We start from the raw sequence: 27,594 nt of genomic DNA on the forward strand, positions 1-27,594 counted from the left end.
TTATATATAAAATAAAGAAAACTGAAACTCTGACCTTCAAAAAATGAAGAATACATGCTCATAATGTTAGCCATACCCCTTAGCTTCAGAGCTCCTCCCATATCCCCACACTATAAAAAATCTTGCATTCCAAACCACATTCACAACCTTGTGAGTGGACTTCAGCAACTAGAGGAAAAGGTGAATATAACTAATTTGTTTAATGATTAAAGATAATTACTGAATAGTTGATTTCTTACATGTAAACAATGGAAAGACCATCAGCTAAGCCATATACAAACTGTTACCATATTTTATAGTTGTGTGTGCACAACAGTGACATTATTTTCATTTTTAAACCTTTATTTTACCATGAATTATCCCATTAAGTTTGACTGGCATCCTAAAAAAGAAGCTGTCCATAAGTCATAGTATGGACAGTTGAGTAGAACTGCATAGTTGGACTAGATTTGTGCAGCATATTTAAAAGAGGAATGTCTGTATCTTATTCATAATGTGTCCACATGTCCATATGCTAGACTATACACAACTAAAGACACTTTAGAGTTATATGTTTGCACTTGTGTGTCTTGTATTGATCATTTATGGCTATATTTCTACCTTTACAGATGTCTCAGAGCAAACCTATCCAACGGTAAATGCTCTAATGTTCTATCTCTTTTTATGTGTTCACAAATGAGAATATATTCTGGTGACCTTTTTTTTTAAATCATTTTTGTTACGTGTATCTATCTTTTGTTATCCCCAACTGGCCGAAAGGCCCGAAGGAGGATTATGTCGTGGCGATGTCCATCCGTCCATCCATTCCGGGAAGGGTGCTCACCTTCTGAAATCAAGTCCTCTCATAATTTTTGGAGGAATTTCATGAAACTTGACAGGATTCTTTGTTATATGTCAGTACTATGCATATTGTAATTTTGTTAAATTCAGTCATATTTTACCAGGGTTACAGCCCCTGATTAACAAAATTATAACTTCACAGTTTCATGAGTGTGTTTTCCTTCTGAAATCAACTTCTCTCACAATTTTTGGAGGAATTTCACAAAACTTGACAAGAGGCATTGTTATATGTTGGTAGTATGCATATTGTAATTTCGTTCAATTCAGTCATATTTTACCAGAGTTACAGCCCTTGATTAACAAAATTATACTTTGACAATTTCATGAGAGTATATTCATCTCATCTCATTTCATCTCATTATCTCTAACCACTTTATCCTGTTCTACAGGGTCGCAGCCAAGCTGGAGCCTATCCCAGCTGACTATGGGCGAATGAGAGTATGTTTTCATTCTGAAATCAAATCCTCTCACAATTTGTGGAGGAATTTCATGAAACCTGGTAAAAGGCATTGGTGTATGTCGATAGTATGCATATTGTAATTTCGTCGAATTCGGTCACATTTTACCAGAGTTACAGCCCTTGATTAAAAGAAAATATAATTTGACAATTCCATGAGACTGTGTTTTCCGTCCGAAATCCACTCCTCTCACAATTTGTGGAGGAATTTCACGAAACCTGACAAGAGGCATTGTTATATGTCGGTAGTATGCACACTGTGAATTTGTTCAATTTGGTCGCATTTTACCAGAGTTGTGGCCCGTGATTAACAACCTTGTACTTTCACAATTTCATGCGGGTGTGCTTGCCTTCTGACATCAACTGCTCTCAATTTTTGGACGCATTTCTCGACGCTTGGCAAAAGGCCTTGTTATATGACAGTAATATACATATTGCAATTTAATTTTGTTTGTGAAAATTTTACCAGAGTTTTGACTCTTGATTAAATAACTTCTATTTTGACAATTTCATGAGGGTGTACGTTTTTCTGAAATGAACTCTCACAATTTGTGGAAGAATTTCACCAAAATTGGCAAAAGGCTTTGTTATATGACAGTTACACGCATATTGAAATTTTGTTTAAGTTGGACATATTTTACCATCATTATGCCCTTTATTATGAACAAACTTGTACTTTGGCAATTTCATCAAGCTGTGCTTGCTTTCTGAAATCAACTTCTCTCACAATTTTATCAGAAATGGCGAACAGAGGTGACGTGAGGACCCAAGAGCAGACTCAAGACAGGCAGTGTACATAAGGAAACTTCTTTAATGAAGTACAGGCAGAGGTACAATAGGGCTCAGGCAAAAATTGGCGGTCAAAGAACGGACCAAGAGGTCAAAACACAGAAGAGCAGGCAGGCACGGTCAGGGACAAAAACAGGACAGAAAAATCTTCACAAAAACTGAAGAAAATAGGGACAAGGGAAACCCAGGCAGAGGAAACAAAAAACACAGTCCAAAAGAATGGGCAGGTACAACAGGGGCAAAAAACTGGACAGGAAACTAGACGAGAAAAAACAAGGAACAATACCGGCAGGGGGAATCTGGAGGTCACAATATCAAAAGGCTATAGCGAGGCGAGGAAAGTCTACAGGAGACAGTCTGGCAACAGGAGTAGCTCCAAACAGTTCTTAAAAAGGCCCTGGCTGATGGGAGAGGAGTGGTAGCAGGTGTTTTCTGGAAATTGGCTTTCAGCAAGGCAGGACTGAATTTCTGTCCCTTATCCAGCCTGGAGCCGGCATGGGAGTTCCACAAACTCAGGCATGGATGGACCGGACCAGACTGTGACAAATTTTTTATCCCCCACTGGCCAAAAGGCCCGAAGGGGGATTATGTTGTGGCGATGTCTGTCTGTCCGTCCGTCCCGGGAAGGGTACTCACATTCTGAAATCAACTCCTCTCACAATTTTTGGAGAAATTTCATGAAACTTGACAGGATTCTTTGTTATATGACAGTACTACGCATATTGCAATTTCGTTCAATTCAGTCTCATTTTACCAGCAGGGGATATTGTGCTCTGAGAGCGCTCTTGTTTTATGTTCATGTTTTATGTTCATTTCCATGAAGTGTGTGTGTATACAGTATATATATATGTGTGTGTGTGTGTGTGTTTATTTTACTGTTTTACTGTTTGTGCTTGCATTATTGTCATAGTACCGAAGTCAGGATTGGTCATTCTCTGAATGAAGGAGAGCAGGACCATGTTTCCAGGAGGAGAGAGACTGTTCTGCAGTGCTTAAAGAGACATGGCATCAGCTGCAGTCAGGTATGGACTCTATTTTTCCCTTTAGTCATTAAATGTTTTACATGGATGAATATTATATAAACAACCATACTGGTGCCATTCTGTGGCTCAGCCTAATGTTCCTTTCACTTAATCATCACTTGCATACAGAGGAGACGGACTGAAAAAGCATGATGTATACATTTTTAATATGCAGATTTCACATTGAGTTGCTTGTATTCAAATCACTTAAACCACCTTATTTTGCAAGAAATCACAAACTAATGATTTTTCCATTTGTGTATCATTTGAGGAATAAAGTACACTAAGTTAACTCAGTAGAATCCTTGCATGTCACAAATGTTTCCTCATAGGATACAATGCCCAACATTGCACTGCTGGGCTCTGGGGGAGGTGAGCGAGCCATGCTGGGGTTACTGGGATCACTGGTTCAACTAAAGAACTGTGATCTCCTGGACAGCATAATGTACCTGAGTGGAGTCTCAGGATCCACATGGTACTATCCACACACAAATAGACATGAACAATATAAACTGGTGGACATCAATCAGTGTGTCTCACATCTGTAAATCAGTGAAATACATACAGTATGCTGAAAATCTATGCTAAGTGTACTTCATAGGCTGTGTACTGATGCACTCTACAGAGAATATGTTTATACAGGTATTCCAAGTATCACACAATAGAATAAATTAGTATTATTAGAAATAGATAAATGGATTTGTGACTTATATAAATGAGTTAATATTTGACTTTGAATATGAATATTTGAACAATAACTGACTCTTTTGTGTGTGTGTGTGTGTGTGTGTGTGTGTGTGTGTGGTGTACAGGTGCATGGCATCCTTATATAAAGAGTCAGACTGGTCCACCAATCTGGACGCTGTGAAGGAGAATATCATTAAAAGGCTTGATGGGCCTGAAGTCAGCTGGTCGGATGCTTGGAAAAAACTGAACAAATACTATGACCAGAATGACAACTTCTCCCTGACAGACGTCTGGGCTGTAATGTTTGTCACTATGATCATGAAAGAGGTAAGTGTGTTCAGTAGTGAGGTCAGAGAGTCAAGTTCACAGACTGAAGAAACCACAATCCGTCTGCCATTGTTTCTGTAGTGTTTATTTAATGTATATATTTGGCCTTATACAGACAAATAAGCATTATCCTGCAGCTTTCTGAAATAAACTGAGAAGTAAAACCAGATATCACATTAGAAAACTGCACTACAAGAAGGCACAAAGTAAATACTCCATGAAAATACCAGCCTGTACTTTTATTAAGTACAGTATATGCTTCACACTTATGACACTGGTTTGAAAACACACTACAAATGATACTGTGCCCAGATTTTCTGTGAAATGATAATTAATATTCACAAATAAAATTCATCTGTGAGTCAATATAAATTGTGCATATTTTAATGTGTAGATTGATGAAAACACTATAAGCGGTCAGAGAGAGAATCACAGCAAAGACCCATATCCCATCTACACTGTGATTGACAAGCAGTGCAAAAAGAAGGAACTGAACCGAGGTTTGTTCTGTGTCCATGTGTGTACCTGTATATGGGGGTAATGTCAGGCCTGTTTGTGTGTGCTTATAAAGTAATTAGTAAGTATAAGGCTGAAATTCTGACAGCATTTTCTGTGCAGATGTCTGGTTTGAGGTTGCGCCTCATGAAGCTGGCTACTCCCTCACTGGTGCGTTTGTGGACTATGCCTATTTTGGGAGTCAGTTTGAAGAAGGACGTTTAGTGAAAAAACAACCTGAGATTGACATGCTGTATCTGCAAGGTATCTGTCACTTCCAGACAACAGAGACCCCAATAACAGAGTCCATTGTTATCACAACACGATATACTATATCCTCAGAATGATTATTTCTCAGTAGTAATTTGCCTCCAAATACCTTAAAATCTAGCGTAGATTTTTTTTCTTTTTTATTTGACTCTAATCCACTCACTGGTTTGATACAGTGAAATGTATTTTAGAGTCACAGAAAAGGAGTTTTAAGTTAACACATAAGTGAAGCCTCTGGCCGAAAGTTTAGAGACATAGAACTGTGACTGAAAGGATGCTGGATTGATTCCCTGGACCAGCAGGAAACATCCTGTTTGAGGATGATGATAGTATTATTTAATAATACTTAGTATTATTTACTATTAACTGCTCCCTGGGTGTTATTGCTGTCCACTGCTCCTTGCTCACTACAGCATGGGTTAAATGCAGTGGATGACATTTGCAGTGGTGATCTGCTCATTATGGTGTGCAAAAATCAGTACTTTTTTGTTGAAATGTTTTTGCCAGTGTTTCTCTCTGTATATTTGGAACAGACTAAATTCAGACATGAAGACACACACACAACACATGAAAAATACCAAACAAGTAAAAAAAAAATTCCTCTCGAGTAAACTACAGAGCTGTGCTACTGAGCATTATCTCTTCTTCCAGTTGCTTTTACTCACATTAATATTCATAAATGCCCGGTCAACTCTTAATGCACTCCCATGTCCATTTCCCCTCAAATCTAAAGAGAACCAACAGCACAGAGGCTGATGTAAACTTGCACACACTGAAAAGAGAGAACTGAATAGAAAATAAAATTTTTTTTAGCCTGTTGTCAGTTTTTGACCAAAAAAAAAAAAAAGGTAATAAAATCATGTCTATGAAGGTTCTCTGTTTTCTTCAGGTTCTTCATAAGGTCATGTGCAGGTTCTCAAGGTTCTTAAAAAATAATTTGACCAGTAATGCATGTCAACAAATTATTGAGTAATATGCATTCTATGAGGGGGCAGCACGGTGGTGTAGTGATTAGCACTGTCGCCTCACGGCAAGAAGGTCCTGGGTTCGAGCCCAGCGGCCGACAAGGGCCTTTCTGTGTGGAGTTTGCATGTGTCTGTGTGGGTTTCCTCCGGGTGCTTCGGTTTCCCCCACAGTCCAAAGACATGCAGGTTAGGTTAATTGGTGGCTCTAAATTGACCGTAGGTGTGAATGGTTGTTTGTCTCTATGTGTCAGCCCTGCGATGATCTGGCGACTTGTCCAGGGTGTACCCCGCCTCTTGCCCATAGTCAGCTGGGACAGGCTCCAGCTTGCCTACAACCCTGTAGAACAGGATAAGCAGCTACAGATAATGGATGGATGGGCATTATATGAGCATGTTAAACACAGAAATGTTACATACAGCCAAGTAAATAAATGATCAAAATTAACCAAAAACCACTAACTGTTTATCCTTCTGATATTTTTACACAGGACTCTGTGGCAGTGCCCTCGCTGATGGACAAGAGATACTGATATGGTTATGGGAACATATCAAAAGTATTAATGCCTTTTCATTAATATTTCACTCACCTGTTTTATTTATTTTTCCATTTAATGAGTCCGTCTGGACAACTAGACATCTTCAATCTGTAATATTGCAAAATTAACTGCTGTAAGTGCTCAGTTTAATGTATATGTTTTGAATTTCTCTCTCTCTCTTTTACACACACACACACACACACACACACACACACACACACACACACACACAGACTTACTTCCATTTGCGCAATACTCACTCCGGGGCCAAAAGGTGCTCTTAACTCTCATGGAGCTGAACGTATGTGTTCTGAACAAGGAAGACCCCACAAGTCTAATCACAGAAATGACTGTGCAGCTAGAAGGTACGCTGCTCAGAAATGTTCTATACTGTTAAAAATACATTTCTGTTCTCTCGAAGAGTTAATTTAGATCACAAAAACATTCAGAAATAAAGTCATGAATGAATGGTGCATGAGAGAAGTCTGTAAGTTTATCATACAACTTGGTAAATGCTTCTTTACTAAGATATGTTTTCCACCACAGGAAAGCTGGATAAACATGGGAGAGCAATGTTCATCTCTAAAAAAGAGTTACTACATGACCGGGATCATCAGATACTGAAGAAATACACACTGATGATATGTAAAAATTTCCAAGATTGGTTTGAGGACGCTCCGGTTTCCCCCACAGTCCAAAGACATGCAGGTTAGGTTAACTGGTAACTCTAAATTGACCGTAGGTGTGAATGTGAGTGTGAATGGTTGTCTGTGTCTATGTGTCAGCCCTGTGATGACCTGGCGACTTGTCCAGGGTGTACCCCGCCTTTCGCCCGTAGTCAGCTGGGATAGGCTCCAGCTTGCCTGCGACCCTGTAGAAGGATAAAGCGGCTAGAGATAATGAGATGAGATGGAGATTTCTTTGTATCATAATTTATCATAAATTAATAGAATAGGATAGAATAGCACTATACTGGGAGTCACAAAAATGACTGCATCCTGTGCACTGCCAAACCAGAACCAGAAACCGGACAATCAAGGATCCCTAAATATTACTTTAGGGATCATGAGATATCATTAGAGGGTGTTGAGATGTAATATTGCAAACTGGACAAGGGGCCGCGGCACGGTGGCGTAGTGGTTAGCGCTGTTGCCTCACAGCAAGAAGGTCCGGGTTCGAGCCCTGTGGCTGGTGAGGGCCTTTCTGTGTGGAGTTTGCATGTTGTCCGTGTGGGTTTCCTCCAGGTGTTCCGGTTTCCTCCACAGTCCAAAGACATGCAGGTTAGGTTAACTGGTGACTCTAAATTGACCATAGGTGTGAATGGTTGTCTGTGTCAGCCCTGTGATGACCTGGTGACTTGTCCTGGGTGTACCCCGCCTTTCGCCTGTAGTCAGCTGGGATAGGCTCTGGCTTGCCTGCGACCCTGTAGAACAGGATAAAGCGGCTAGAGATGATGAGATGAGACAAGGGGCCGGAAAGGAAACCTGAGCAGGACAGGGGAAAATAACTGTTCACATACTCAAGAAAAAAAGAGACAGTTGGAGATGCTGATGTAGCTTGAGCTAGGTAGCCCACAGTATGGTTAACACAGGGCAGCGAGGAGCTGTAAGAGATGGTAGAGGTCCTGGACTTCCAGTAGAATGGCAGCTTTTTAGCACTTTTCAGACCAAGACATCGGAACAGTACTTCCTTTTTATAGAATAATTTTAGATGTACCTTCTCTTAGTGCTGTGGGGACTCAAACCAACTGTGTCTATCGAGCTGATGAAGATGGAAGTTGTTGTACAGATGATGGACTTGTAGTGAGAGGTTGAAATACTGTGAAAACTTTAAGCACTTAAACAGCAACTTTGAGAAGTGGAAGAGAAAAATGTCAGTTTGGTGAAGAAATGTTACCATATTTTAACATAAGATGTTGCATCAGCTAGTGGTGGGATGAAGAAAATAGTTTAAAGTCTAAACAATTCTGAACCTCCCTTGTACCTATTGACCAGCTGAATGAGAGGAAGGTGGAGATAAGAGAAGAAAAAAAAAACACAGTGAAACCTTAAATTAGCAAAAGTTTTATTTTGGTATTCATCAATTTCAGGAAGTTATTCATACAACTTGCACATATTTTTATGCTACTGTCAGTGCATCAAAGGTTGATGTATTGCATATTGCTCATTTAAATATCCATTACATTTTCACATTTTTATTAGACTGTGTTCAAACTGAATAACTGTAAATTTACTTTTAAAGAGGCACGGATCTCGTGGATTATACCAAAGATCTTTGAGCTTCTTACAAACTGGACATGGGGAACAACACACAATTTCCTCCACCAAATGAAAGGTAGGCACAAAGGCTTAACTGCAATGGGCGAACCCATTGACAGTAAGTGTAGAAAACAAATTTTGATGTAACTGAATAGCCTTTGCCTTGACCATATAAAGATGTTATTTGTTATTTCCTGTGATTGTTAATATCAGTGGAAGATGTGGACCCCTCTGTTCTGAGTGAGGAGGAGAGAAATTATATGGATGCTGGGCTGCTGAACAACTCTCCTTATTTCCCAATGCTGAGAAAAGAGAGACACATCGATCTCTTTATCTCCCTTGATTTCAGTTCTGGAGACCCCATGGAGGTAATGCAAACAGAAATGAGCATACAAGCATACGTTTGAGCACATACACATTTGCATGGTCTAAATGAGTGACCATGTATACAGTGTAGGTCCTCACACGGGGCACCAAAATTATGTAGACGCAATTGCGTTATTAAATCACTCTCATAAAAGTATGTAGGTGCAATTGCACTATTAAATCGGTCTCATAAAATATCAGTTCATTAATTTTACTAATCAGTATTTCTATTAATTATTAAATTAATGAATTAATTACTCTAATGATACACTAGATTAGTGAAAGCAATGTGAATTCTTTGATGGCAGAGGATGGCTTCAAGAAATACTGCAGCAAAACAGACAAGACACAGTTTCTTATAAAATATTTAATGTTTTAAAATGACAAAACCAAGTGAGGATAATACTGATCAGGTACATTCAATAATACTAACAGCAATTTAACAATCATTAGCTTTACCGGATAAAACAGCCTGCGGGCGACGGCCGGGTATGGGCCCGATGCTCCAGCGCCATCCATTTTCAGGGCTAGTTGATTTGGCAGGTGAGTTGTTACACACTCCTTAGCAGATTCCGACTTTAGGAGGGCGGCATGGTGGTGTAGTGGTTAGTACAGTCGCCTCACAGCAAGAAGGTTCCGGGTTCAAACCTGTCAAGAGTCAAATCAAGTTTATTTGTTTAGTGCTTTTAACAATAAACATTTTCACAAAGCAGCTTTACAGAATTTGAATGACTTAAAACATGAGCTAATTCTATCCCCAATAAGCAAGCCTGTGGCAACGGTGGCAAGGAAAAACTCCCTCAGACGACACGAGGAAGAAACCTTGAGAGGAACCAGACTCAAAAGGGAACCCATCCTCATTTGGGCAACAACAGACAGCATGACTATAATATTAACAGTTTTAACATGAAGACAGTTTCGTTGATGTTGTAACTCTTCATTGATGGAAACTTGAGTGCAAAACTGTTCATGACAACTGCAGTCCTAAAGTTAGCAAGTCAACTGTAGTCCTCAGCCATAAAAGCATTACTGTAAGAGTCCAGAGCATCCTCCAGGTGTAACTTTCAACTGTCCTCATGGGGCCATCCTCCACAGGAGCGATGCGATGAGACTCCAACTAGACACAGGGCACCAGAATGGATCAAGCAGGTCCGAGGAGCAGAAGAGGTCAGCATCTCGATCCCAGGACCGACATGTAACTCAGAGGGACAGATTTGGGGGGGGAGGGGGGGAAACACAGGTTGTTGTTAGGTATGCCCTAAAAATGACACAACTATTAATTCTGTGTGGTAGGCTCGGAGAGACGAGAGTCTTGACATGAGGCATAATACGGTACACAACAATGGCATGTTAAAATGGTTAAAAAATATCATGACCTGCTCTGGCTGGATGCTTGATTGGGTGATGGGAGCACACTCCTCAGCAATGATGGGATGCAGATGGGACCCTTAGGGCTGGCCAAGACAATTCAGTTACATTTCACCGGGTCTGGGACATGCAACAGAATGTCTGACAGCCGATTCCCTGCAGGCTACGAGAGTCTTTCTGTGTGGAGTTTGCATGTTCTCCCCATGTCTGCATGGGTTTCCTCCAGGAGCTCCGGTTTCCCCCACAATCCAAAGACATGTAGTTAGGTCGACGTGGGGCTGCCTTGGGCTGAGGTGCCCTTGAGCAAGGTACCTGACCCCTGACTGCTCCCCGGGTGCTCTGGTGTGGCTGCCCACTGCTCTGAGTGTGTGTGTGTGTTCACTGCTTCAGATGGGTTAAATGCAGAGGATGAATTTCACTGTGCTTGAAGTGTGCATGTGACAAAGGTTTCTTCTTCTTCTTAACAATCAAGGCACAAAATGATGATATTAAGTCGTAATATTGTGTGTGTATGTTTGCAGGTAAGTGAAATTGTGCGAAAAAGGTGCGGGAGGGGACCGTAGGCACTCTGTGTGACTGATTAGACAAAGGATTTTAACAAAAGCCACATAAATAATCATTGGCCCACACAGGGCTCAAACCCACAATCTTGGTATTATCAGCACCATACTCTAACCAGCCGAGTTAACTGGCCCTTAGTTTAGTTATATCTGAATGCTCAGATGTGTAAAAATGGTGCATAGTGTGGGTGCAATCAGTTAATTATTGATATTAAGTGATCAATCTCGTTAAATCAGTCTCATTAAATTTTGAAGGTTAATAATTAAAATGAATCAATCCCATTGAATCGTTTACTTTGACTCCTTTGAATTGAATCATACCATAGAATCACTCTCATTTGAAGTGAATCGTTCAGTGAATCGTTCAATGAATCATTTAGTGAATCATTTAGGGAATTGTTCAATGAATCATTTAGGGAATCGTTCAATGAATCATACCATGAATCCTGGATAAATTACCAAACAGCTAGATTATGGTATATTTCCAAATTATTACAATCACTTACCATATTACATAACTTTTATATGCACCCTTTTTGAATTCTTTGAGAAGATTGGGGACTTCAGATGTTGTTCACAAATAAACACAGTTTGTTTAATAAATGAATTTATTATACGAAGATAAAAGATAAAATAATAAATCAATATATACAAGCAGTGAGGTGTGTGTGTGTGTGTGTGTGAAGGACTTGACCATGTGTTTAGCCTCGTGTAGCTAACTACACATGGTGGAGGCCTAGCTTGTTGGTAGCTAAACAAAAGAATGTTATCTAAACAGAACAAAGGATTAGCTCTGTGTTTAGCCTTGTGTTGCTAGTGTGAGTTTGCTAAAGGCCCTATGGCCTAGCTAAAGTGTGTTTGTTAGGCCTTATGAGGCCTACTGAGCACGTGTTGCTAAAGACAAGGGTATTAGCCGTAGCTAACTAAAAGCTAGCTTGTGGATTTCTAGCTGAGGTGTGGTTTATCAGGCCTGATGGCCTGCTGAGCACATGGTAGGCCTTGATTAGCTTTGTGTTGCTAAGCAGACAAAAGGGAAGCTGTAGCTAACCCACTAGCTCATAACCATACTGAATCCACTGAAATCTTAATGACATCAAGATGTATAATAATGAAATTATAATGTTAGTAAGAATAAAAGAGAAAAGCATGCGCAGCCTATCTATTAAACAATTGAGAGAACATAGAACCAAAATAAATCAACACGCTGCGTGTCTAACAGTGTAACAGATAAACCTGGGTTTAAATTCACACCATTTCAAATAAAAGCAAATTCCTAAGACTATCCTAATTATGCCCAAATGCCAAAATCTTACTTAATCCTGCCTTTAGCAAGATATGAAGAACTATTCGCCGGTGTAGTTTCGGGCCTCGCCGTGGGAGCACGTGAGCCGCTCGTGATGGAGGCGCAGAGAACTTTCGGGTCCAGCGGAGCACTTGGGTGGTTCCCGTGGAAAGCAGAGGATTCTTGGTCCGAACCTCAGCGTTCGTGAGGAAAAGTCTCTGATCAGAATAAGATGCACAGCGCTTTTGAGTTAAAAAGGATTCAATCGCTTCTTAACTTTTAACTGCCTGGGCTGCAGTCGTGACGTCACTTCTAATGCAAGTAAACCGGTTGTAACTCAGGTTGAGTTTAAAGATCGCGCAACTCTAGAGTTTACCTTTGCCAAGGGTAAGAAAGAAAAATCGCGCTGAGTGATGGATCTTGCAAGAAAGAAGATGTCTTTCTGGGTGGAGAGCGCGCCTCTTTATACGTCCAGATTCATCGGAAGCCAGACGTGAGAGACAAAGATGGAAGCGTTGTCCCATTGTTTTATGTTTCCTTGTATGATGACGTAGATGATCCCGCCCACGCGTGACGTAGGTCACACGGAAGTTGCCTGGGAATTGTAGTTCTGACACAAGATGGCGGCATGATACCTACAGTCCCCCTTTTGGTCTCAGGGGTATGACGGAGTCGTAGCACTGAGAGCACCGTATCGTATCATGGCCGTGTCCATAGTCCTTGAGGTAGACTTGTCCTGTGCAGTCCATGGTGTCCTGCGGAGACTGGGTAAACTTGTGAGTTCCAGTAAGGCAGTTGGAGACAAAGGCATTTTGGGCATATAATCACTATGGGCATTTTGGGCATATAATCACTAACTAACTAGATCAAAACCACATAAAAAAATAAAAAAAATTAAACATTGAACATGAAACATGTAGCGTTTAATTTCCTATGCATAAAAACAAGAAAAAGAGAAGAAATGAGGGAAGGAAAGAAGTATTAGTGTTTGGGTTGGCAAACCTAATCTTCTGGGAAGGTGATAGCAGTGGGTGGTCTGGCTAGAAAGCGTGCGCTACTGCGGCTAGCTGTTGGGGACACAGACCATCTTATCTAGCTAGGTGTGTAGTGTTATGTATGGGTTGCCTGGGCAGACCCAGTGGATGTCTTTCGTGAAGGTGCACATCCCTAAGTTTTGTGGATTCACAAAAGTGAGGATAGCACTGCCAAGACTATATGCCAGGTGTATTTGCGATGAATACACACTAGTAATAATAGCGGATTTTAGTATTTTATCTACCATGTTATACTGAAGGGTTATTACTTCATTGGGTTGGTGAAGTCTGACCGGGAATGTTAGTGTACACTTATGGTTGAGTGATGCGTACAACCTAGGTGGACATGATGGGCCTAGCTGTCGTCCACCCCCTTTTGGAGTGAGGACTGTTCAACGAGGTTTGATTCGATTAAATCGATATGAAAGCGTTTGATTAGGCCTAGATGTCCTAATGTGATACACGACGGGGAACGGTTTTCCCACGATCGAAAGGTCTCGACCAGGGTGGTAGGAACTTCTCTGAGATTCGGGCGTAGTAGGCTTTGTGTCCTTCTACTCTCGAATCGAGATTCTTTTGGGCACCTGTAAAGGTTGACTGTAGGTGGCGTCATAGGTCGGCGACATGTTGACGTGCGGTGTATGCAATCGCGACGCTCATGGCCTCTGGTTTGTATAGGAGATGCGGGGGAAGAACCGACTCTCGCCCAGTCATCATCCCAAAGGGTGTGACTTCAGTGGCGCAATGAGGGGTGGACCAAATGGCCCTTAGCACCAAGGGAAGTTTCACGTCCCAAATTTTACCATGGTTTGTGATATACTTTCGCAGCATGTTCACAATGGCTTGAATGGCTCGTTCAGCCTGACCAGAGAATTGAGGGTGGTACGCGATATGGAATTTCGCCTCGACGCCTAACATGTTCCACAGCGCAGCCATTACACCAGCAGTGAAATGGGTGTCTGAGTCGATGGATAGAGGGAGATTTTTGCCACTAGGGGGAGTCGCAATGTCGGGTGTTTCGACATCGAACTCGGTGTGCAAAGACATGAACTGAGGTTCATACGAAATTTGATCTCGCGTGGCGCTTGTTTGATCAGTGTTCGCACTAATCTTATCGCAACTAGTTTGTGCATGTTTTGTGGGATCCAACGACTGTGGGGTTTTGTTTTGTGTAAAGCTGACTAAGTTTATGTCGCAGGGCTTGGTTGGGATTGGGTTGCCTTGTGAGAGCCGTGTGTCTGAGAAATGGTGGTGAAGACTTTAGCGCACATGAGAGGTGCGTTTTGTGTTTGCCTTCACCACCGGGGGGGGGCCCTACATCCTGACCCTCGCCTGCTGTTTCAGAGGGATCTTCTTCCCCCTTTTACGAAATATACCCGTGGTTCCTGGCCTAGTCATGCCAGCAAATAGCTTTTTGCCATTTTTCTTGGGCTCTTTTATTTTCTCTGTTGAGGGGTCTGACGTCTCCTGTAACAGTTCTTTAATCTCAGCCAACTGGGCTTTTAAAGAGTCCAGCTCTGAGTGGAACTCACCAGGTTGGTCTGAGTCACTGTGTTGGTCGTCTCTACCCTTGCGTTTAGAGCTACGGTCGGAACGCTTCTGCCGTTTCTGGTCAGAGCGGGGATGACGGTTTTGCTGCCAACCGTTTTGTTCCCTACGACCCTTTTCATTTGATGGGCGATTGCCATAGTCACTGTGGACTCGCCCTCGGTCCCTCCTGGCCTTACCTTGTCGATTTTTCCACTCACTCTTGTGATGGCTCGGCAAGGATCGGGCTGGACCGGAATTTTTCCAGGTGGGTCCCCCTTTCGGTGCTTCACCTCCTTCTAAGGTTAGCGGGGGCTTGTCCTCACCCTGGAGACTAAGGACTCTGGGTTCATCATCATTTCCGTTTGCGGTTTTGACAATGGTCTCCCAGGTCATTTGGGCTAGTCGCCTAGTTTCCCTCATCGAATAGCGACCTTGTCGACACGTCAGTGTGACATGGGTCCGCACGCTTGGGTGGAGGTTATGTAAGAAGAGAGATATGAAACCTCTATCTTCTTCCAAACCTGGTGCGCTACTACCTTGGAAATAGGCAGTACGTAGCCGTCTGTAATATTCACGAGGCGCCTCAGACCGTTTTTGTTTGATTTGTAATGCACACAATATCGCGGAGGTTTCGTCCATGTATGGCACATATTCTTCCCTCATGTAATTGCGAAGTTTCGAATAACTATCGCGAATGTTTGGGGGTAGTGTCTCTAAAAGGGCACGAACGCTACTACTGGAGGTCTTCCAGATTAGTCTAAGTTTTTCACGTGTTGTGGCGTTCGGCAGGTCCATCAGGCATCGATCAATTTCTCGTAAATAGTTATTTACGTTTGTTCTTTGATTGTCGGGATCGAATTGTTCGACATCTTTGGCAAGTAGGTCAATTTGCCGTAAGCGAAGGGTTTGGTGCACGTCCTTGTGCGACCTTCTTGGCTCTTCTGAGCACTCACTATCTAAGCTACTCTGGTGTTGTTCCCGTTTCGCACTAGATTCGTGGTCTGATTCATTTGAAGATGGATCAGGGAGACTGAAGCGCACTGACCTAGGTGTGCTACGGGCCTGGGCTTGGGATGAGCGCAGGGCGGCTCCATCCTGGCTAGACGACGATGGAGTCGTGTAGCGAGTTGATGGAGTTTGGCGGGGTGTCTGGTCCTCGACCAGATCATTTACGGTGTCCGGTTCGGACGCCTCTTCCCGCTCTGAGCTTTGGCGCATTGTTGGGGGTCTTTCACGCCCCTCGCGCTGCTCTTGGGGGGTCTGCTCCTGGGCAGCCCTCTTAGCAACCATTTCGGCTTTCTCTAGCTGTTTGGTGCAATCATCAAGGGAGGTCTTCAAGAGCTCACACTCCCTATGTAAATCATTATTATCGGCTGTCAGCTTGGCGTTGCTGGTGGTCAGCCTTTCAACCTCTCCACGAAGGCGTCTGATTTCTGAATCAGCATTTTGGAAGTATGATAGGAATAGCTTACCTAGTGCCGCTTGGACACTAATAGTTGTTCTTTTTGGATCTCTCATATGTTTGTTTGAGTTATCCAAGTTGTTTTGGCATTCACTCTCACTTGTGTACTTAATGTTTGCCTTTTCGGAGGCAGAGCAGTGAATGAGGTCTGCGATGACCTCAAGGAGAGACATGTCTTGAGCATTGTCTTCCATTTTTGAGACACGAGGGGATGCCATTTTACTTAGGCCGGATACTAGATAATTAATCAAGTTAATTATTAATTTAATCATTATTAATTAACTATGTAATTAATTAATAAGGTTTATTTGGAAATGCTCTCTTATCCTAAGTTGAATAGGTTATGAGTATTTGTGATATGGTTATCACACTACTGTTAACCGTTTTAACACACCTGGGGATATACCTTAGCAGTTGCTGAATCAACTGATAATTTATTTGTTGAACAATATTCCAGAGGTCAACAAACCAATCTGTCCTCACACGAGGCACCAATTTAACTGTGGGTGCAATCAGTTAATTATTGATATTAAGTGATCAATCTCGTTAAATCAGTCTCATTAAATTTTGAAGGTTAATAATTAAAATGAATCAATCCCATTGAATCGTTTACTTTGACTCCTTTGAATTGAATCATACCATAGAATCACTCTCATTTGAAGTGAATCGTTCAGTGAATCATTTAGTGAATCATTTAGGGAATTGTTCAATGAATCATTTAGGGAATCGTTCAATGAATCATACCATGAATCCTGGATAAATTACCAAACAGCTAGATTATGGTATATTTCCAAATTATTACAATCACTTACCATATTACATAACTTTTATATGCACCCTTTTTGAATTCTTTGAGAAGATTGGGGACTTCAGATGTTGTTCACAAATAAACACAGTTTGTTTAATAAATGAATTTATTATACGAAGATAAAAGATAAAATAATAAATCAATATATACAAGCAGTGAGGTGTGTGTGTGTGTGTGTGTGTGTGTGTGTGAAGGACTTGACCATGTGTTTAGCCTCGTGTAGCTAACTACACATGGTGGAGGCCTAGCTTGTTGGTAGCTAAACAAAAGAATGTTATCTAAACAGAACAAAGGATTAGCTCTGTGTTTAGCCTTGTGTTGCTAGTGTGAGTTTGCTAAAGGCCCTATGGCCTAGCTAAAGTGTGTTTGTTAGGCCTTATGAGGCCTACTGAGCACGTGTTGCTAAAGACAAGGGTATTAGCCATAGCTAACTAAAAGCTAGCTTGTGGATTTCTAGCTGAGGTGTGGTTTATCAGGCCTGATGGCCTGCTGAGCACATGGTAGGCCTTGATTAGCTTTGTGTTGCTAAGCAGACAAAAGGGAAGCTGTAGCTAACCCACTAGCTCATAACCATACTGAATCCACTGAAATCTTAATGACATCAAGATGTATAATAATGAAATTATAATGTTAGTAAGAATAAAAGAGAAAAGCATGCGCAGCCTATCTATTAAACAATTGAGAGAACATAGAACCAAAATAAATCAACACGCTGCGTGTCTAACAGTGTAACAGATAAACCTGGGTTTAAATTCACACCATTTCAAATAAAAGCAAATTCCTAAGACTATCCTAATTATGCCCAAATGCCAAAATCTTACTTAATCCTGCCTTTAGCAAGATATGAAGAACTATTCGCCGGTGTAGTTTCGGGCCTCGCCGTGGGAGCACGTGAGCCGCTCGTGATGGAGGCGCAGAGAACTTTCGGGTCCAGCGGAGCACTTGGGTGGTTCCCGTGGAAAGCAGAGGATTCTTGGTCCGAACCTCAGCGTTCGTGAGGAAAAGTCTCTGATCAGAATAAGATGCACAGCGCTTTTGAGTTAAAAAGGATTCAATCGCTTCTTAACTTTTAACTGCCTGGGCTGCAGTCGTGACGTCACTTCTAATGCAAGTAAACCGGTTGTAACTCAGGTTGAGTTTAAAGATCGCGCGACTCTAGAGTTTACCTTTGCCAAGGGTAAGAAAGAAAAATCGCGCTGAGTGATGGATCTTGCAAGAAAGAAGACGTCTTTCTGGGTGGAGAGCGCGCCTCTTTATACGTCCAGATTCATCGGAAGCCAGACGTGAGAGACAAAGATGGAAGCGTTGTCCCATTGTTTTATGTTTCCTTGTATGATGACGTAGATGATCCCGCCCACGCGTGACGTAGGTCACACGGAAGTTGCCTGGGAATTGTAGTTCTGACACAAGATGGCGGCATGATACCTACAATAGTAAGCAAGTGTAAGAGAAATAGAGGTAAAGAGAGATAGGGCAATGCAAAATTTATCGATCAGAGTAACACTGAGAAATAAAATAACATAGATCAAACCAAAAGTTTGATCATCTGTTGACCTAAGGTTGACCTTAGGTTTAAATAGCACTTTTCGCATAAATTAATCAAACTAAGACTAACATTGCCCAAATGCCAGCCTTACTTGGGACCACTCTCGCATGGCAGCATGAAGGAGTTCATCAGTGATCCTCCATTTTGGTGTATTCTCCTGAAGAGTGGAGCACAGCTTCAATTCAGTTTAATGCAGATCTGCTATGTTGCAAAAGTCCTTCCTGGGCAGGATCTCATTGATCCAGAAGGTCCTTGGTCAAAAGTTTGTTGGCAGAAGACGTGGAGGGAATCGTTCGCCTCCAATCTTCCTAATTAGCGTTATTACGGTGTAGTAATAACAGTAGCCGGTTTCAAACACAACAAAAGCGAAACAGTGCGACTGAGGTACTTTTTTTTTTTTAAACAGTGGTCAGTGGTCCATACAGCAATGCATGTTTATGCCTTTGTTTCTTCGCTTCCGCCTGCAGGCCATAGTGTCTCTTTTTACCAACGGGGAATCGGTCGGAGAGTGTCGGTCAGAGCGAGCCGAGGCGCATCTGGTTTTGGGAGGACGGAGGCACAGGGCATCGGCAGTCGCGCACGTCCGTGACTGTGGCAAGGCGTTCGCATGGCGGGACGTGAGACGCTCATGTCAGGAAGTCGGGCAGAGAGCGCAAAACGTGCTCAGACCACCCGATTTATAGGCGAGCTTGCGTCACGATCTACAGCAGTACACCACCCAATCGTGGTGCAGTGAAAGATGAGACAAGCCAATTGTGATGCAGTGAAAGATGAGATGAAGCAGATATTGTTCGGGGTAGGAACTGAGGGAGTAATGGGAAAGGTAGTTGCGGAGATGTGCTGTACCGACATCAGCCAAATCCCAAAGGACAGACATAATATACTCAGAAATTAAGTAAAACTATAAAAATGCTCTTTTGCTTCAGTGCAGACAAAAAAGTAAATTCTAAATTTGTTATATTAAATTGTAAACCTCTAATAAAAAAATTAAAAATATTGTTATAATACTTAGCCAGCTTTTCAACCTGTTCGTTTCCCTCCACACCAACATGAGTTTTCTTTGGGTACCTGCTCATATTGGTGTGGAGGGAAACGAACAGGTTGACAAGCTGGCTAAGCGAATGCTAAATAATAAAGAAAAAGAATTGCAAATCCCAATAAGTAAGGCAGAGGCTCAGATTTATATCAAGTCCTATGCAAAGTCAGCCTAGCAGGATGGAAATGAAACAGGGAGACATCTATATAACATTGAAAAGCAGATGAATATGGGAAGGATAGGGAGCAGGTGTCAGAGAGAAGAAATCATGATTACCCATTTAAGAATTGGACATCTCATCTCATTATCTCTAGCAGCTTTATCCTGTTCTACAGGGTCGCAGGCAAGCTGAAGCCTATCCCAGCTGACTACAGGCGAAAGGCAGGGTACACCCTGGACAAGTCACCATGTCATCACAGGGCTGACACATAGACACAGACAACCATTCACACTCACTTTAGAGTCACCAGTTAACCTAACCTGCATGTCTTTGGGGGAAACCAGAGCACCCGGAGGAAACCCACACAGAGAACATGCAAACTCCGCACAGAAAGGCCCTTGCCAGCCACGGGGCTCAAACCCGGACCTTCTTGCTGTGAGGCGACAGCGCTAACCACTACACCACTGTGCTGCCAGAATTGGACATACAGGACTTAACTTTTCTCTAAACATACGGTAATAGGCAAACACCCAACTGGAAATTATGAACATTGAAGCCATCCAGAATCAGTAGAGCATGGACTCCTTCACTGCAAGAAATATGAACATGAAAGAAATTAGCTTTTTAAATCTCTCGGAACAGTTAATCATCATAATTTCACATTTATGGCATCTGTACAATTACCAAAACACTATGCCTGAGGACCCTCCAGATCAACTCCTTTACCTAATAAAACTATTAACAAAAGATTTGACTAAACAGATATGTTTTCAACCACTGAGACTGTGTCTGAGTCGCAAATACTACTTGGAAGGCTGTTCCATAACTGTGGGGCTTTGTAAGAAAAGGCTCTGCCCCCTGATCTAGCCTTCACTATAGGAGGTACCAGGAGACAGCCTGCACCTTTTGATCTAAGTCGACATGGTGGGTCATAAAGAACCAGAAGTTTGCACAGGTGCTGTGGCGCGAGACCATTCAGTGCTTTAAAATTCAAGAGTAGTATTTTATAATCAATACGAAATTTGATTGGGAGCCAGTGCAGTGTGGATAAGACAGGGGTGATATGGTCATATCTTCTAATTCTTGTAAGGACTCTTGCTGCTGTATTTTGAATTAACTGGAGCTTGTTTATGCACTTATTGGAACATCCAGACAGTAAGGCATTACAATAATCCAACCTAGAGGTAACAAAAGTATGAACTAATCTTTTTCTGCGTCATGTAGTGACATTATATTTCTTATCTTAAAAATATTTCTGAGATGAAAAAAGCTATCCGGGGTAATGTTATCGATATGAGTTTCAAATGAAAGACTGCAGTCAATAATCACCCCAATTTTTTTTTTTTTACTACTGCACATAAAGAAACAAAAAGGCCATCAAAAGTTACTGTGTAATCAGAAAACCTACTTCTAGTTGCATGTGGTCCTAATACAAGTACTTCTCTCTTGTGAGACTTAAGCAGATGGAAGTTAGTAAGCATCCAGTGTCTAATGTCCTTTACACATTCTTCAATTCTATTAAGCTGGTGTCTCTCATCTGGTTTTGCAGAAACATACAACTGTGTGTCATCAGCATAACAGTGCAAACTAATACCATGCTTATGAATAATATCACCCAAAGGTAACATGTATAAAGAAAAAAGCAGTGGGCCTAAAACAGAACCTTGTGGGACACCAAACTTTATCTCAGTATGTCTCGAAAAATCACCATTTACATCAACATACTGATAGTGATGAGTTAAATAATGCCTGAGCCAGGAGAGGTCCGTTCCCTTAACTTCCACAACATTTTTAGTCTATCCAGGAGAATGGAATGATCAGTAGTGTCAAAGGCTGCACTAAGGTTAAGCAATACAAGCAGGGAGACAGTCCTTATCAGATGCCAACAGTACATTGTGTACTACTTTAACCAGTGCTGTCTCTGTGTTCTGATGAGGTCTAAATCCTGACGATACATTTCATGGATGTTATTTCTATGTAGATATGAGCATAACTGCTGTGCCACAGCTTTTTCTAGGATCTTGGAGATAAAGGGGAGGTTTGATATTGGCCAATAATTGGACAGCTGACAGGGATCTAGATCAGGTTTTTTTTTAATCAGGGGCTTGGCAATTGCTAGTTTAAAGGATTTGGGTACATAGCCAGTTCTAAGGGAAGAATTTATTATTTTTAGAAGCAGTTCAATTGCTTCTGGTATTATCTATTTGAAGAGTCGTGTAGGTAAGGGACCTAATACACAAGCTGCGGATTTTGATGTATAGATTAATTAAATTAGTTTGATTTCTCTAAGGGGAGTAAAACATTCTAATTGCTGATCTGATAGTTATATTGTTAACTACAGGGTTACTGAAATTGCCTGGCCTTAAATTAGTAGTTTGAAATTTTTGTCATATTTTCAATTTTGTCACTGAAAAAAAATAATGAAGTCATTGCTACTGCATATTGCAGGTGTGCATGTGTCTATAGTGGTCTTTTTCCTAGTTAATTTTGCAACAGAATTAAATGGGAATCTGGGATTATTTTTGTTATCCTCTATTTGGGTGGAGAGATACATTGATCTAGCAACACTAAGAGCTTTTCTATACTTCAGGAAGCTCTCCTTCCATGCTAATTTGAACTCTACCAATTTTGTTTGATGTCATTTACATTCTAATTTTCAAGTGGTTTGTTTGAAAGTGCAAGTGTAATCATTATATCAGGGTGCTAATTTTTTTCTCTCCATTCATTTTTTCTTTTAAGTGGAGCTATATTCTCTAAAGTATAGCAGAACGTTGACAAAGCATTCAGTTGCCTGATCAAGTTCTGTGGGGGCTGACAGTGATCCAATCAAAGTTGATAACTCTGGGAGATTATTTATAACACTCTGTGCAGTGATTGACATGAATGTATGTTTAATACAGTCGTGTGATGAGATATTATTATTATTATTATTATTATTATTATTATTATTAATATTAATATTATTGCTCAGACATATTTTGAATAATATTAGATAATGATCTGTGAGAATTAAGAAGTGTGACTAGATTTTTCTATATTTAACCCAAATGTTAGTATTAGATTGAGAGTGTGATCACCATTGTGGGTAGGTCCTATGACATTCTGATTAACCCCTACTGAATCTAAAATGGACAGGAATGCTGTTTTCAGAGGATCTTCTGGGTTATTCAAGTGAATATTTAAATCTCCGACAACTAAAACTTTGTCTAAGGAAATGACCAGGTCTGAGATTAAATCCGCAAATTCAGAAAGAAATTCAGAAAATGGCCCCGGGGCCTGTAAATAATAAGTCACGGAATTGACTGGGTAGGCTTATTTTTTAAGGCTACATACATTATGTTAGTATGAAGAACTTCAAATATATTAAATTTATAACCAGGTTTTGGTGTTATGCCTAGATAATCATTATAAATAACCGTGACGCCTCCTCCTCTGCCAGTTAGACAAGGCTGGTGTAAAAAATTGTATCCAGGAGGTCTAGCTTCATTTAATGCTATATATTCATTTGGCTTAATCCACATTTCTGTTAAACACAGTACATTAAACTCCTGATCAGTAATAAGTTCATTAACAATTAGCACTTTAGATGTAAGAGATCAAATATTTAATAACCCTACCTATAGATTAAAGGTGCTGGCAGTGGCTATACAGTCAGTATGATCCAATTTTATATTAATTAGGTTTCGAGAAGAAATTGAGTATTTCTACTTTTTTGTTTGGCTTAGGGAACAAACACAAATCTCGATGTAGTGGACCCTGAGTGACGACTCTGTGCAGCTAGCGGACAGTCAGTTTAGCCTGTTCGTCTGTTCCCTGGCCTTGGCTCTGGATTGTCAGAAGTTAACTAGGCCTGTTCTGAGACTATGAGCAAGAAATTTACAAGAAATGAGAGCAGCACCTTCCCGAGTGGGATGGATACCGTCCCACTGTAACAGGCCAGCAGTGCCCTCAAAATTAGTCCAATTATCTATAAAGCCCACACTGTTTTTGGAGCACCAGCTGGACAACCAGCAGTTCAGCGACCATAACCTGCTGTAAGCTACATCACCACGCTGCATTGGGATGGGGCCAGAGCATACAACAGCATTGGACATCGCCTTCGCTAATTTAAACACCTTTACAAAGTTACTATTAGTAACCTCAGACTGATGAAGGCATATATCATTAGCTCCTACATGAATAACTATCTTTAAGAACCTGTGTTTGCCTAGGACCCTAAGATTACCTGCTATGTCCGGCACCCTGGCTCCTGGTATACACCTGACTAAAGCTGCTGGTGCCCCTAAAGGCCAAGCTAATTTCATGTGCCATATGATAGAGTCTCCTATAACCAGAGCTCTTTCAGGTTTCTCAGCGGGTGCACCACTGAGGAGAGTGAACCTGTTTGACATGTGAAGTGGAGAGGAGTAGTGCACCTATGGGCGAGCTTCAGTGGTAGCTTTGGCTCTATATTTATGCCGCCGAGTCATCACCCATTCGCCCCACGGTGAGGGCTCTAATGCTGGAGTTAGGGGATTGCTAACTCCATCTAGGGCATCCAGACTTTCCCCTGCAGAAACTATACTGCTCTCGTTCTCACTAGCCTTCTCTAAAGTCTGGATATGCCCCTCCAAAGCTGCAATCTTCTCTATCAGAGAACTACTGTAACTAATCTGCACTTATCACAAATAAAGCCATCACTACTGATGGAGGAAGAATGACTAAACATCCTGCACTCAGCACAATGAACAAGCTGAAGGTGTGCCATGATTCATGTACCTTAATCAAAGATCTGTTGATATTAAAGCAGATCTGATGTGGATGGCAGTTGTGGAAGCGAGTTATTTATAATCATGCTATCTGTTATTACCCAAATGAGGATGGATTCCCTTTTGAGTCTGGTTCCTCTCAAGGGTTCTTTCTCATGTAATCTGAGGGAGTTTTTCCTTGCCACTGTCACCACAGGCTTGCTCATTGGAGATAAATTAGGAATAAAAATTAGCTCATGTTTCACATCTTTAATTTTCTGTAAAGCTGCTTTGTGGCAATGTCTGTTGTTAAAAGCACGATACAAATAAACTTGACTTGACTTGACTGGACTTGAAAAACTGTGTGGATAAATAATCCACCAGTTTAAGAACAACGTTTCTGAGCATACTATTGTAAGGAATTTAATTATTTCACTATCAACAATCCATAATAACAGCAAAAGGTTCAGAGAATCCAGAGAGATTTCTGCACATAAGGCCATGGGGGAAGCTATGGCTAAATGGTTAGAGAAGTAGCTTTTAGACCCAACAGTCACTGGTTCAATTCCCTGGACCAGCAGGAATGGTTGAAGTGACCTTGAGCAAGGCACCTAACCCCAGGCTGTTCTGGGTTTGTTGTATGTCTTTCTGGATAAGAGCACCTGCAAAATTTCTATAATAAGGGGCAAAGCCAAAAAACAACATTGAACACTTGTTACCTTGAGTCCCTCATGTGGCACAGCATTAAAAACATCATGATTGTATAATGGACATTACTACATGGGCTCAGGAACACTTTGGAAAACCGTTGTTCATAAATACAGTTTGTTGCTGCATCTACCATGCAAAGTGAAAGCCTTTGAGTCCACCTTTCAAATTGTTTTTGGAAATCATGGATGTTGTGTCCTGCAGGCTAAAGAGGAAAATGACTGTCTGGATTGTTACCAGCACAAAGTTCAAAAGCCAGCACCTGTGATGGTATAGGGGTGTGTTTGTGCCCATGGCAGGCATAACTTGCACATCTGTAAAGGCTCCATTAATGCTGAAAGGCACATACAGGTTTTAGAGCCACACATGCTGCCATCCAGATCACACATCATTTTCAGCGACTTCCCTGCTTATTTCAGCAAGACAGTGCAAAGGAAGTTGGTTGAATTTAGCCTATGATAGATGAGTCATCCAATCACCTGTCAAGTATTTTATTTTATTTATTTTTTTTTTAAATGCCAGTTTCCAAAGATGACTTCTGTGAAAAAAAGAATCTGACAAAATCTGATTATAACCAGCAGGAGATAGGAGATACATGAGTGAGAGAAAATCTGTAAGCAGCTGTACTTTATCACACATATTACACAGCTACTTATGATATTCTTTTTGTGAGCTTGATAAACTTAGTTTGCAGTTAGTCATTTGGAATTCTGCAATCTATAAAAAATGTTTTACACCGACAAAACCACGACTGTCAACATTGGACTTCCCCATGACTCAAAATTCATTTAAAATTAATCAAAACAATTTGTGAAATTTTTCACAAATGACTGCATGTCTGTCATTTGCTCACAAGTCTGTGAAACCAAACGTGGAAAAGGCACGTTTTATGTCTGAAAACCTTTTAGACCCATACTGATTTGTGAAAACTTTGACAGATCACATTTTATGAGTTTTAACTCTCCAAAGTGCTGTAGTCATTCTTACATATTATCCCATTCATTCTACGTGTATTTAAATGGACTTAAATTAACCAACCAAATTTGTGAAAGTCAAAATTAGGTGTTAAAATTTAGGTGTTACTTATTTGGACTTTCACAAATCAGGTTGGGTAATCTTAGCCCATTTAAAAAGTCATCTCAGTCTCTGGATCTGAAAGCCTGTCATCTGAATTGAGGACAGTAACCCATGCATTTAAACCTAAAATAACTGTATTCCATTATTTCTGGATGAAATGACACAACAAATGTTCTCATTCACAGACTGTGGTTAAAGCTTCTGAAATGTGCAAGGAATTGAAGATTCCGTTCCCTGAGGTAAAACCACCACCAAAGTCTTCTGAGCCAGATGACTTCTATTGTTTTGAGGGGAAGAACGGAGCTCCAACTGTGATCCACATTCCCCTTTTCAACAAAGTCAACTGTCATGGTAACTGACCCTATTTACATTCACACAGGATTTTGTAGTTTATATCTTTCAAGGGCAGTGGTCAGTGGAGTGGATTGTGTTTCACTGCATTTTCTATAACACTGACAATCTGACTATTGACAGACTGTTTGTCAGTTGATCATATTTAAAAAATCAAGATGCAAAGATAAACACAAATACCCATAATATTCTGCTCTCCTTGGACAACCTTCTTTACCTTTTCAACCTTTTTTTTAGGTCATATTAAGGACTGGGAGAAAGAATATACGACCTTTCATGAGCCCTACAGTGGTGACGTGATCATCAAGCTGATTGAGAAAGCAGGCGAGAATGTGATAAACAACAAGGGAAAACTCATTAGAGTGATACGGTCTGTCACCGAGGAAAAGGGTAAAACACAATAGAGTGTGTTTGCCTTCAACTACAAGCTTGGGTGGTGAGCAAATTGCAGTAATTCATGTCAGTGCTTCATGCCACATTATGTTTATTTTTATAAATCTGATTCTGAGATAGTGATTGTTTTCTGGCCTGTGGGGTTACTGATTGATCAACTCAGTACAATCTCAGTACAACAATATGTTTTGCTCTTGTGTAATGACCAGGCACCTGATCTAGATTTTTGAACTTCACCTGCTTTACCTCATTTCATAAATACATATTCATGGAAATAGTCTGTCTCAAAAACCTTTAAATTCTTTATTTTTGAGTTATCTTTCGCTGATGCTTAGTCATCATCTTGCTGGCATCAGACAGTGCTTAAAAATATGACACATTATTTCAATAATCACTAATCACATATTCATGGAAAACTATTTTAGTGTTTAAAACCATCATATACATGTTTGTGTAATACATGATATTTTCTACTGGTATGTTGGTTATTTCCTAAAAATTACTGCAAAAATGTCAATAAAGTTCATGCATTTATTTTCA

At 40.9% G+C, this 27,594-nt stretch overlaps 1 protein-coding gene across 2 annotated transcripts; it reads left to right on the plus strand.

The window, feature by feature from the left end:
- Nucleotides 1-126: 126 nt before the first annotated feature.
- LOC132898097 (cytosolic phospholipase A2 gamma-like) lies at nt 127-27,594 on the plus strand. Of its 2 annotated transcripts, XM_060939486.1 has the most exons (14): nt 127-180; nt 609-634; nt 2,997-3,108; nt 3,441-3,583; nt 3,921-4,122; nt 4,517-4,622; nt 4,741-4,881; nt 6,341-6,406; nt 6,622-6,753; nt 6,935-7,096; nt 8,630-8,722; nt 8,860-9,014; nt 26,496-26,661; nt 26,899-27,594. In XM_060939486.1, exons 2-14 carry the CDS (start codon nt 609-611, stop codon nt 27,063-27,065), a joined length of 1,671 nt encoding a protein of 556 aa, XP_060795469.1. In that variant the 5' UTR covers nt 127-180; the 3' UTR covers nt 27,066-27,594. The 2 variants fall into 2 exon arrangements, with proteins under 2 accessions (XP_060795469.1, XP_060795470.1); XM_060939487.1 differs by lacking the exon at nt 609-634 and having other exon boundaries at nt 159-180.

The sequence above is a fragment of the Neoarius graeffei genome, chromosome 14 (assembly GCF_027579695.1).
Source record: "Neoarius graeffei isolate fNeoGra1 chromosome 14, fNeoGra1.pri, whole genome shotgun sequence".
Taxonomy (NCBI): domain Eukaryota; kingdom Metazoa; phylum Chordata; class Actinopteri; order Siluriformes; family Ariidae; genus Neoarius; species Neoarius graeffei.